The 12,540-nt window shown below is 38.8% G+C and overlaps 1 protein-coding gene across 1 annotated transcript in view; it reads left to right on the forward strand.

The window, feature by feature from the left end:
- The window catches only part of FAM117B (family with sequence similarity 117 member B), a 32,789-nt gene extending 20,787 nt beyond the window's left edge, over positions 1 to 12,002 (forward strand). Inside the window, exons 6-8 of the mRNA XM_035570824.2 lie at positions 873 to 1,098; positions 1,862 to 1,982; positions 6,125 to 12,002. Coding sequence (XP_035426717.1) covers positions 873 to 1,098; positions 1,862 to 1,982; positions 6,125 to 6,443 — 666 coding nt within the window. The 3' untranslated portion in view covers positions 6,444 to 12,002. The remainder of the gene's footprint in view (positions 1 to 872; positions 1,099 to 1,861; positions 1,983 to 6,124) is intronic.
- Positions 12,003 to 12,540: the final 538 nt, after the last annotated feature.

The following is a 12,540-nucleotide window of genomic DNA, read 5'->3' on the forward strand; positions in this document are numbered from 1 at the left end:
TATTTTATTTTTGTTTTGAAGTCAAAAGCTTTATTTTGCACAGTTTTTGAATTAAATTTATTAGAAGAGCAAAATTCCAGACAGAAGTTATTTGAAAAGTCTTGTGGAAAGCAAAAAGAGGAGTTAAAACTTGAAAAAGAAGACAGAAAAAGACAAGATGTCTGGTTTTAGAGATTCCGTAATGACTTTTTTCCCTTTGCCCGATCTGAAGAAGTGTCTCTATCCCAGCTGAAGCATTACTTACCTGTTCTTTTATATTCAGGTATTTTTAGAGGTAAATTTTCTGATAAAGCATCAAAAATACGGGCCATGAAGACACTTAAGGGACTGTAATATCTTTCATGTGAGCAGAGCCTTAGAGAACTGAGATTGTTCAGCTTGGAGAAGAGAAAATTCAGGGGGACCTTATCAATGTGTAGAAATATCTGATGGGAAGGAATAAAGAGGGAGGAATACTCTTCTCAGTAGTGCCCACTAGCAGTAGAATAGGCAGTGGGCACAAATAAAAAACATAAAATTTAATTTGTGTGCTCTGAGTAGAGGTTATGGAGTTTACTGTCTGTGGAGGTACTCAAAACCTGACTGGACTCTGGGCAGCCTGCTCTAGCTGCCTCTGCTTCAGCAGGGGAGTTGGACTAGATGATCTCAGAAGGTCACTTCCAACCTCAACATTTCTGTGATTCTTTGAAGTCTTGAGAACTGTTGTTCTTTGTTTCCAAACTTGACTTATTCTATCTTCTGTTGGAGTCCTGTGTAATGAATTTTCTACTTCGGTTTTATGAAACATGGGGGGAAAAAAGTCAGCACTACTGGGTTTAAACAATTTACCAACCAGATCAGAGCAGTTGACTGATACCCTTTATTTTTAACAGCCTCAAGATATTCCAGATGGGCACCGTGCACCACCTCCATTAGTTCAGCGGAGTAGTAGTACTCGCAGCATTGATACCCAAACGCCTGGTGGAGCAGACAGGGGTAGTAATAATAGCAGCCGTTCCCAGTCAGTATCTCCAACCTCATTTCTTACCATCTCTAATGAGGGCAGTGAGGAAAGTCCATGTTCTACAGATGATCTTCTTGCTGACTCCAGAGATAAAGGTACTGTGTAACTTTAAATGTTTAACAATGCTAAACTTTAACTCATTACTGCGTAGATGAAGATGTAGTAACGGAGGGCTGTTGTTTCCAACATCCATGGAGAAATGTTAAAAACATTTTTTTTCTTCGCAAATGATCCATTTGTTCCAAATTGCTCTAAATAGTGTGTGTGTGCACATACCTGGTGTTCCATAATTGAAGCCTGATAGATAAGTGAGGACTGTCCTTCCCAAACAAGTTTTTGTTTTTAAATAATATGTTCTTTAAGTACTTTAAGCAAGCTAGGGAAGCAGGAGCGTACAGCAAGAGATGGAACAGCAAAATAAATTAGTCCTTTTGGTTCTGTCAAGATCGTTTGTTTATTTTTACCAGAAAACTTCTGAGATACAACAGAATCTTACAATTCAACAGAAACCTGTACTGTTTTTGTTTGGCATATGGCTCCTGCTCATTTCTTTTGGCTAGATGATGACAGTACAGGACCACAGATTCAGATCAGCAGTTAAAAACTGAAAATGTCCAGGAGTGAATGCAGAGTAACCTGTGTATGATATGAAGAAAGGGATTGAGACAAGAAAGCTTGCTCGCAAACAAAGATTTGGAAATAAATGTGTTTTTTTTTAATTTTATAACATTGATAAACAAAGTCGGGTTTAATTTAAGGGTCATTTTCAGATATACCTTTTATAGTGTTTCTATAATGACGTACTTAAGTTTTTTATAGTGTGACATATTTCAGTGATAATTTACTCTGTTCCTGCAGAGAACGGAAATAATTCTCCCTTGCCAAAATATGCTACCTCACCAAAACCCAACAACAGCTACATGTTCAAGCGTGAACCACCAGAGGGCTGTGAAAAAGTGAAAGTCTTTGAGGAAAGCTTGTAAGTCAATCTTTACTACATAGGAAATAACACTTAACATTGAGAGTTACCCACTGACTTATTGATTTTTGTGTCAGATCAAAATTATTAGCCTTATTACTAAAACCATGCTGATAGCTAGGTCTCTGTTTTGCGTGACTGTATACTGGTATATATCTATGTATCATTGCTGGAATTGTGTGTTAAAATCAAAACCTCAGCATACTGTTTATTTGTGTTGTGTTTTTCTTAAGATTATTTTACACCTGGTAGCTTAGGCTTCTGCTAGTTTTACTTGTACAACCTTTCCCCTTCTTAGTTTTCAGAATTAGCCTGAAAAATTTACTTACTTATCATTTTAAAACTCAAGGGTCAGTTTCATTCCAACAAATTTTTTAATGGCCAAACCAGCATAATGTAAGACTGTCTCTTACATGGCAAATAGTGGGGAAGAACTCAAATGATCAGGCACAGGGAGATTTACTGAGAAGCTGTAAATGCAGGTGCATCAGCTAGGTTATGTCACAGCTTGTTAGATGTATGGCACCTTTTTTTCATTTTTTTATACCCTACTGTCCAAAGCCCAGGGAGGTATTATTAGTTGTGGCAAAGTCCTTTCAGTTGTCTTATGCTGAAGACTCAAATGCAGGTTGAGGTAGCTCTGTGTTATTGGGTCCTTCTCCAAATCTGAATAGTACATCCCAGGAAGCTGTTCCACATTAGCGTAGACCCCTGTCATTCTTGTTGGGCATCTGACCATGCCTATGAAACTTGTGCACAAGTTAGAAATGAGCCCAATTATTCTGCTTCCTGTAGGCTAGTAGTATCTCTGCTATGTTCCAACGTGTTTTAAAGACAAAAACAAAAAATCCCACACACTTTACAAGGAAGGAATATGTGTAAGAAAAATTCCTACCTGTGTAAGCTTCGAGATGATGGAAGTGAGAAGTTACAGGTCATTTATGAGATAGTTATTATCTTAAAGACTAATGCTCCATTTATATTAAAACTTAAGTGAATACTTCATAAAATTTGGGAACCTCCAGGCTTCATACTGAAGCTGCTCAGTGCAGAGTGCTGTGCATTTTAGAAACAGAACTGTATGGTTTATAAAGTCATTCCTGAAAGAGATCTGAGTAGTCTTTTCTTTGGGAAAGGCTTCTTCCTTTGTTTTGTGAAACACTAATGTATCACTCAATCCTGCCTCCTTCCTCTAGGTCATCATTAAGAAGAATCAAATTATGCTCAGAATTGTCCTTTGCAGGGAATTGCATCACAACTGAGCTGAGTTAATACAATTTTTCTAAAAAAAAAAATTTCCTCTCTGCTGATTTGTCATTAGATTCTTTTTTTTAATTTTTATTTGTTGATTTGATGATTTGTTAATTGATAGTAAATACTTAAACCAAACGTGTACTGGGGTTTGGATACTCTTGTTTAGTGTCAAGTGGAGATGATCCTTGTGACTGAGGTCTCAATTTATCGCTCTGAAAGGTGAATGGGTGTCCTGAGCAGTTGAGCAGTAATGCTACATGAAGTACTACAAAGGCATGTGCTCTCATGTGTAATTTAAAGCACGAGGAACAATGCAGGAAGCAATGTATCACGAAATGACTTGGATTTAGTGACCAACTTTGCATTCCCTGTAGTATCAAGAACCTGAACTTTGTTCAAGTTCATGTATCACTCTACAGGTGTAGCATGATAAGAGCTTGTTTGTTTAAGCTACTAAAACAGGCAGAAGGTTGACTTCTGCTGTTAGACAGTGGGGGATATCACTAATGAAACGTCATGTTTTGAGTAGTGTCCCTTTGCACAGAGCAGCAGTGCAAAGATTAACAGAAATATTGCTATGGGGTTGGTCTGTCTTATTATGGCAGATGTTAACAGCCCAGATAAGAAGGAGAGGAGGCATATAGTTGAGGAGTCCATCTTGAAAATGAATTCCACACTGAAAATTAACTAGCCTGGTGGCTTCTACGTTTATTAATATTCAGAATATTTCTTGTTTGTAGCTTCAAAGATGCTTGTAATTGCCAGCATTGCAAATCCCGTTTAGGAACTGCGTTCATCTGGTACTTGGATTCCACACACACAGAATACGTGAATGCAACCTTTCAAAGCTTAGCTTTAATTTGACATAATTTCTATTTGAAGCTTACGGGATTTTCAACTGTTAAAAAAAAAAAAAAAGATAAACGAGGCTGATTTCTGTTAAGCTTGATTAGCCTGGTAGAATGAATGTAGAGGTGGATATGGCTTATAAACACTTGGAAGAGAGGGGTAGGTTATAGGCTAAAGGACGGTGCTAGTAACATGAATGAGTGTAAATTTTGGATGGCTATTTTCCAGCGGGAAATAGAGACTTTGGAACAGATTCCTGTGGTTTGGTCTTCACATAGAGTTTGACTAGCATATTAGACTTATATTGCAGGGTTACAAGTAGACGCAGAAGCCATTCCTATTCTATCCAGGATTTCCCTTTCAATTTTAGCTTTTATAAAGCATGCCTCTGAGATTGTGAAACTGAGAGTCAGGATCTAAATGTGTGTTCCATGTTTCATTCCTAGGTTATAGGTACCTGATCGTGAATATCTCTTTGAGCATACTGCATTTTACTCTCTGCAGTGAGGTTTTTAAATAAGGCATGTTCATCTTTTATGGAGATCAAGGCCACACACAGATGAACATGCAAAGAAGGCAGAAGTCTTGAAGAGGGGGATCCCATATGATCATGAACAACCCTGAGATATGTAATGTTAGAAACATTGCTATACTAGCTTTCTTTCACAAGGTTTGCTGTATACAGTGTGTCTGCCTGCACAGGGGGTTCTTGTTGGTCTGTGAAAGTTTCTGGAGAATGTGATTGAGACTACTTTCTCATATATTGGATAGAACAGTTCATGGATGGAGTTTATGATCTGCAACATGAAGATTGCAGGTCTAGATTTTTGGAGACATCCTGCTTTAAGAAAATGATGTTTATCTTACAATAAAAGTAAGCAAGCAGTTTAAGCAATCTTGCTGTTTGCCATGTGGCAGGAGTGTCATTAGCACAACACTGACTAACTGAAATACTTCAGGTCTAAACCTAAGCTTGTTGCTGATGACATGTTCAGCAAGACACATTGCCTGCCATTAACATAATTTGTTAAATGTTGTTTTAAAACTGTTGTGTCTATTTCTATCTAAAGATATTAAAGGGGCCGGTCCTCTTTAATATCTTTATCGATGATCTGGATGAGGGCGTCCAGTGCACCCTCAGTAAGTTTGCAGATGACACCAAGCTAAGTGCGTGTGTCGATCTGCTCGAGGGTAGGAAGGCTCTGCAGGAGGATCTGGATAGGCTGGACCGATGGGCTGAGGCCAACTGTATGAGGTTCAACAAGGCCAAGTGCCGGGTCCTGCACCTGGGGCGCAACAACCCCAAGCAGAGCTACAGGCTGGGAGATGAGTGGCTGGAAAGCTGCCTGGCCAAGAAGGACCTGGGAGTATTGGTTGATAGTTGGCTGAATATGAGCCAGCAGTGTGCTCAGGTGGCCAAGAAGGCCAACAGCATCCTGGCCTGTATAAGAAGCAGTGTGGCCAGCAGGTCTAGGGAAGTGATTGTGCCCCTGTACTCGGCTCTGGTGAGGCCGCACCTCGAGTACTGTGTTCAGTTTTGGGCCCCTCGCTACAGGAAGGACATGGACGTGCTCGAGCGAGTCCAGAGAAGGGCGACCAAGCTGGTGAGGGGTCTGGAGAACAAGTCTTACGAGGAGCGGCTGAGGGAGCTGGGCTTGTTCAGCCTGGAGAAGAGGAGGCTCAGGGGCGACCTTATCGCTCTCTACAGTTACCTTAAAGGAGGCTGTAGTGAGGTGGGGGTTGGTCTGTTCTCCCACGTGCCTGGTGACAGGACGAGGGGGAATGGGCGAAAGTTGCGACAGGGGAGTTTTAGGTTGGATGTTAGGAAGTACTTCTTTACCGAAAGGGTTATTAAGCATTGGAACGGGCTGCCCAGGGAGGTGGTGGAGTCACCATCCCTGGAGGTCTTTCAAAGACGTTTAGATGTAGAGCTTAGCGATATGGTTTAGTGGAGTACTTAGTGTTAGGTCGGAGGTTGGACTCGATGATCTTGAGGTCTCTTCCAACCTAGAAATCTGTCTGTGTCTATTTTATTCTAGGCCAAAGCCTCTGCATGAAATACCAGCCTTCTACTGTCCTGACAAGAACAAAGTGAATTTCATTCCTAAAAGTGGCTCTGCTTTCTGTCTTGTCAGCATCCTCAAGCCACTTCTTCCCACACAGGATCTTACACTCAAGGGCACTACACACAGCCTGACTGTCTCCTCCAGCATGACACCCGGTTTGTTGCAGCCAATTTCTATGGCTTCATTGTCTGCGAACACGGATCAAGACAGGATCTCTCGTGGAACAAGTACAGTAATACCACAGACCTCTATACTCCAGCAATCAGGACATATTGAGGAAGCTGAAGGGTAGATATAGATTGTCTTGAAATTTTTCTGGGCGACTACTGGGAAAAATTGGAACCAGTTGACTGGATCTTTCTGATCACGCTATTTGCATTGTTTTAACAACTTACGGCACTGTCATAATTGACCTGTTCATATACTTGACAGTTTGGTAGCACATTAAGTTCAGGATGATGCAGCAGCTGATGCTCTGTTGCACTTTCTGCTTGTGAAGACTGCAGTTCTGTTTCTCATCTGCTTTTTTTTTTAAACACTGGTGAAAACAAAAGCTGTCATAATCCTTTGCCATTTAAAGGACCAGTTGTTGTGATGCTGTGTATCCTTTGACTTTTTCCATTAAAAGAAAAAACTCAAGATCAACCAGCTGACCCCATTTTACCATTATAACCTGCAGAGGGAGGGGCAATCAAATGGTTTTGCAAGATGTCTTTTGTATGAAAATGTGTATTTTATAACAAAGACTTTTGTGGTGTGTAGCAGATAGTGTTTAAAAGATAGTTTTCTGGTGACAATTCTCTCCCCGCTTTCCCCACACACACTTTTTTTAGTAGGGAAGTTTCTTTTTACTTGGCTGTTTTACAGCTACTGGGACCAAAGGATTGCTGAAGTATTTCAGCAGTCTCAAATTATGTGACCTTGCTGAACAGCCTCAGTCCTAAACAAAATAAGACAAAGTAATGTGTTTGAAAATTTTAAAACTGAAGAGTATCTAAAAAGCAGTGTTAGTATGTGGTCTACTTTTTTTTGTTGATATCGTAAATTTGTGCTTCTGGTAAGTCACGTTCTTAAAACTCCTTCCATCACCCAGTTCCACCCAGTGTTGGTTTATTGGCTGGAGAATTACATTCTAAAGCACTTGTCCCAGTAGTGTTCCATTTGTCCATACAATTTTTGTGCAGGGGTGGGAAAAACATGTTACCCTCCTGTTCTCTATTCTTCCAGAAAATATGCTACTTGCCTCTTACAGGTTTGCTTGGCTACTTACAGAGTTGGTCAGCCTGAGTCATTAATCGCTCTTGGAACAGTGATGAGTCACAACAGAGCAAGTTTGTATTATAGACCCTAGCCACATAATGATGAAATACCTGTGCATGATTCCCTCTCTTTTGTCATAGTGTTTTGTGTGTCCTTGAAGGTGATGGCTCGTCAGCCTTGGCATCCATTACACAGTAGTTCACAGTGCCAGACACGTTCTCTCTTTTTTGACTAGCAATTTAGACTGTCACGTAAAACAGGATTTTTTGACACCTAGTCTATCCTCATATGCAGCAGTTTATGGTTTCTTTGAAGTTATAGTAAAAGGTGAAAATAGGGGAAAGGGCCATTTCAAATGGAAGCTGTTCAGGAACTTCAGTGAGGTTTCTCTTGTGTTCCTGGAGTTTATTACTTGGGTTTAAGTATATACAACGTAGATATGCAAAAAACTGCAGTGACTTGAATACCAGTGTCATATCAACTTACAAAACGTTTGCCTTGTACCCTCTTTTACAGAGGTAGATTCAGTAAGTTCAAATTAATGTCACTGTGGATACTCTATGGGTCTGAATATTGGTCTGTTACACATGAGCAGTTCTCACTGACTTGCATTTATGATGCTTCCATGGTGAAGACTCAGTCCCCCCATCGCCTCCCCCCAGTTACATGTAAAGATTATACCGCAAATTTAACAAAGTTGTTCAGTGCTCATTATGCTGAATTTGGTTGCAAACGTTTCACTTAGAAAACAAAGTTATGTGCATACCTTTGCAGATAATAGTCATAGTTTTGATGCACACTTACTGTTCCTGTAAATCCCACGTACATAACTGTCTTATAGCAATAAACTTTACTGAGCAAGTAAGTGTAAATCACACTGGCCTATACAAGTCCTGCATTCAGGGTGAATTGAGACCCTGTTTAAAACATTATGCAAGAATTCAGCAAACGAAAAATGTACCAGGTGGTATTCAAATATTAGATCTGTTAAACTAGTAAATGAGCAGAATTTCATTTGTTATCTTTCTTCCCATTAAAATAGATAGATGTGTGCAGATGGGATTAAAGAGCTCTGTTTTGAAGTAACAGCTCTGATTTACACTGAAGAAGTTGTTGAGGGGGAGAAGGTTTTAAAATAAGTGGGTTTGTGCATCAAATTTGTGTAATATGACCAGTTGATGGTTCTTTTCTAGGTTTTGTGGATATTAATTTCTTCTGAAACAGTTGCAGAGAAAGTTGAAGTCTAAGATACACTGCTTTAGATAGGTTGTTTAAAACTGGTATGACTGGATTCACAGAAGATGGGATCATTCAGGTGAAGAAAGTTTGTGTAAGTCTGTTTTCTATTTCTGTAGCAGTAGCTTGTAAAGAGCTTCTCCATCAATGCCAAAATGCACAGTGCTTTATCAGGAGATCTTAACTGAATGGTTAAGAATCGAAGGGCTAAAGTTAACATATAGCCTTTATTACAGCCTTGAGACTTAACTGGTTTCACCAAAACTGCATTCTGATGTTTGTTTTCATCAGAGTAATTCTCCCAAATAGCAGTGGGCTTTCTTAACCTGGGACTTTTTTCCACTTGTTGTTGTAGTACTCAAGCATCTCTTCAGTAGTTTACATTGTATGTTATCAGACAATGTACTGTATAAATTAGTGAGCTGCTCTGATTAAAAAAAAAAATGTATGAGGACTTTGCTTTTTATAAAAACAAATGGGATTCAAGACAATGTTCAATTTTTTTTATGTACAGGATTCTGTTGATTGCTGTGGCAGCTCTACTTTAATGTGAATCCACACTAAAGACTCAGAAAATACAACAGTTCTTGTTCTAAGACCAGCCTTTACATGTATGCACACAAAAAATAGCCTTAAATTTCACATGTGCTGTCTTGTGCCATTAGCAGAGCTGCAAGGTAAAGTATTTAAATCAAAATAACTGAGAGCGTGTAGAACTTTTTAAAAACCTCTTATGTATAGAGTTAGAATATTTGGCTTTATGGGGGGTTAATCTGTGCATTGTTCAAGCACAGTCTTAATGAAAGAGTTCAAGTTCTTTTAGCAGACTTTAAAACCTAACTATGCATAGACCTAGTCAGTTCCTTGATTAACTACTTTGTAGCTTAAAAAAAAAAAACACAACACTTAAAGGTCTGTTTTTTACATACAACTTGACACACTTGATAATCTGTTTTCCTAGTATTTCATAGTACTAGCCAAACTGAAGGCTGGTGGCAGTGTTATTGAACACTGACAGTTGATTTTTTGAGATACACTAAAAGGTGTTCCTTCAGTTGTAAATTCTATGTAATTCACAAGGCAGGAGGTCATTGTAATGAAGGTCTATGCTGGCAGCTATGACTGTTGGACTATTTTTAAAACTCAAGGCACAAGGACAAGAATTTTTTTTAAACCTCAATGTGGTTCAGCTGTCCTTTCCTTGCTTGGTGCCGTAGTTCTGTAGCAACAAATTTAAGTACTTGGGAAAGTAAAAGATAATGCTTGAGTACATATACCTTGGGAGGAACACATGCATAAACTGAGTGAGAAAAAAAGGGAGTGAAAGTTAAATATCGCATACCATGGAAGTATATGACTGCTGTGTTTGCTATTGCTTTAAGTAAAGCAGCTCTTTAAAAGTATGTTTACTCTCAGGGCTATTTGTTGGTTTGTTCTAAAATATGATTTACTGAAATTGAGAGTTTGCGATTGTTGAAGGACACTGAAGCTGAGCGTTTTGAGAAGAAGAAAACTTTTGAAAATAGGTTCTTGCATCATTTGTATTGCTGTAATATCTGGAAATGTTTTAAATGTAAATATTATACGCCTATTAGCAGATACATTTGAAAATTCTTAGTCCTACCTTATATAAAGCTTATTGCTTCTGAAGTTGAGACTCAAAGAGTTAAAAGTTGCTGACTTCTGAAACAAGGGACGTGACATTAAGAAAAAACATTGGTAGTGAGGAAAAAATGCAAGTCATATCCATTAACCTTTCTTCTGCCTCAGGCCTAACTTCTTGTTGCGTATTGAGTTCGATAGAATTCAGTGGCATGGCAGTAATGCCTTGCTGAAGGTCTGCTTGTTTAAACTGTATGGTTTGATACTTATAAGGTGTTTTTTTTAATGGATGGACATGCAGACCTTTCTTCATCCAGAATTGCTGCACACTTTTAATATAAATATCTTCAAGGCAAAGCTTGTATGACATTCTTGTTCTCATGAAACTAATATAACTTGCAAAAAAGACCCTTGATACCCAAACACTTGAGAATGTCAGGACTGTACTTTCTCCATATAATTCTGTAGTTTAAGTGTCCTTCATCAAATGCCATAGTCTAAAGATGTTGCGGTAGCTTAGACCAAAACCAGGTTAGTATCTATTAAAATAAAAAAACATCTCTTGAAAAGGTAATGGAAAGTTCACCTTTCCTAACTGAGGGGGTGGAAAACACTGTGGAGAATTTATTTCATTACAGTCTAAGAGTTGATATGAAATTGTTTTTCTAAACCTGACTCTACAGGAAAACAAAACGACCATTAATTGCAAGATGTACCTGTATATTTTCTTGACAAGAATTTGTGAGTGTTTGACAGCTTTGGGAATCAGTTCTGCTCTTGGCATTTTGTTGAGACAAGGAATGACCTAAATGCATTGTTTTGAAACTGTTACAATTTGCATGTCAAATGGGGAGAGAATGTTAACTATTCATAATTGTTTGGTGAAATTCCAGTCCTGCATCCCAACCAACTTCAACAGTCTTTCTGAATGCTCCAAATGTAAATGGAGTTCTGTTACTGCTTTCTTGATTCATTGCATGTCATCAGTAAATACTTAGGTATGGTCTTTGCTTAGTAGTTTTTCACTGGGATTTGTATTTGACTACGAGACTTCTGTAGTGTTGACAGGTGTATCTGAATTGCAGAAGAGGACTTGGCCTGAAAGCAGTGGAAGTTACTTTTATTACGCAGATTCATTTTGAAACAACTCTCCTTGGAAAATCTAATAAGCTAAAGAAATAAAGTAAAAACCCTCTCTGGACACCTCATCCACCCTAATTGTCAATGTATTAATAGTTAAATGAAACTATTGCTTGGCTTTATTCTAAATTATCTTTCATTTGTTGAAACGTGCAATTTTTGAGGGTAGCAGTCAAGGGCTGTCCAAAACTGCCATTAGATTTGTGTTTGTATGAAATTGGCTGATACGTTTTTCTCTGTTACACTGTGATAAACTTGTGGAGGTGTTCTTGTGTATGTTGTACTGATCAGTTACTTGTTGCATGTAAGGCTGTTTTTGTAAGCAAGGGGAATTCCAGGGATGTTTTGCAAAAAGGGCCTATTCTGAGATGATGTACACTGGTGTAAAACTGGAGCAGCTCTACTAATTTCAATGGAATTCTTGATTTACACTAGTCTTTGCTACGTGTAGTTATGCCAGTACTATTTTGCACAATGTTGTTTTATATCTTGCGTTCTGACTTGTGGACTGTTTCTACTGGAAACAAGGAAAATTTTAGACTGCAATAGTGGAATGTTTTTTGGATTTTTATTTTTATTTTTTGTCCTAAAATAAAGTCATCACTTCCAGGTATGGGCTGATTTTGTGTTTGTTTTTTTTCGTAGTGAGAAGTTGTGTGTGCTCTGACAGCCTGAAGATTTGCATTAGGATTTACCCTGAAGGCAGTAGGCATTTAATCCAAATAAAATAGGCACTTTTAGCCCTTCCAAACAAAATTCACCAGGGTGGAAATCTGATTAATCCATATTCTTATTTCTGCAGTGCATCCTCACAGCAGTCAAACTCAGAATAATAAGTCTTCCCTGTCTTCATCTGCAGTAGGTTTGGTCAGCTCCTGAGCATTTTACAAGTCCATTATTAGAGGAAGATGCTGCAAATCCTGGATTTTAGCAACAAAAGGATTCAACCAGCGTTCTGAGAGTAAAGGTAGAGAGACAAGACTGAGGAAAAAAGACCTGGATTTCATAGAACCACAGAAGCATAGAATGGTTTGGGTTGCAAAGGACCTTAAAGACCAGCTAAGTTCACCACCACCACCACCTGCCATAGGCAGGGACACCTCCCACTAGGTCAGGTTGCTCAAATTTCCTGCTGGTGAGCTCATACCTGC

Source organism: Cygnus atratus, chromosome 6 (assembly GCF_013377495.2).
Source record: "Cygnus atratus isolate AKBS03 ecotype Queensland, Australia chromosome 6, CAtr_DNAZoo_HiC_assembly, whole genome shotgun sequence".
NCBI lineage: Eukaryota > Metazoa > Chordata > Aves > Anseriformes > Anatidae > Cygnus > Cygnus atratus.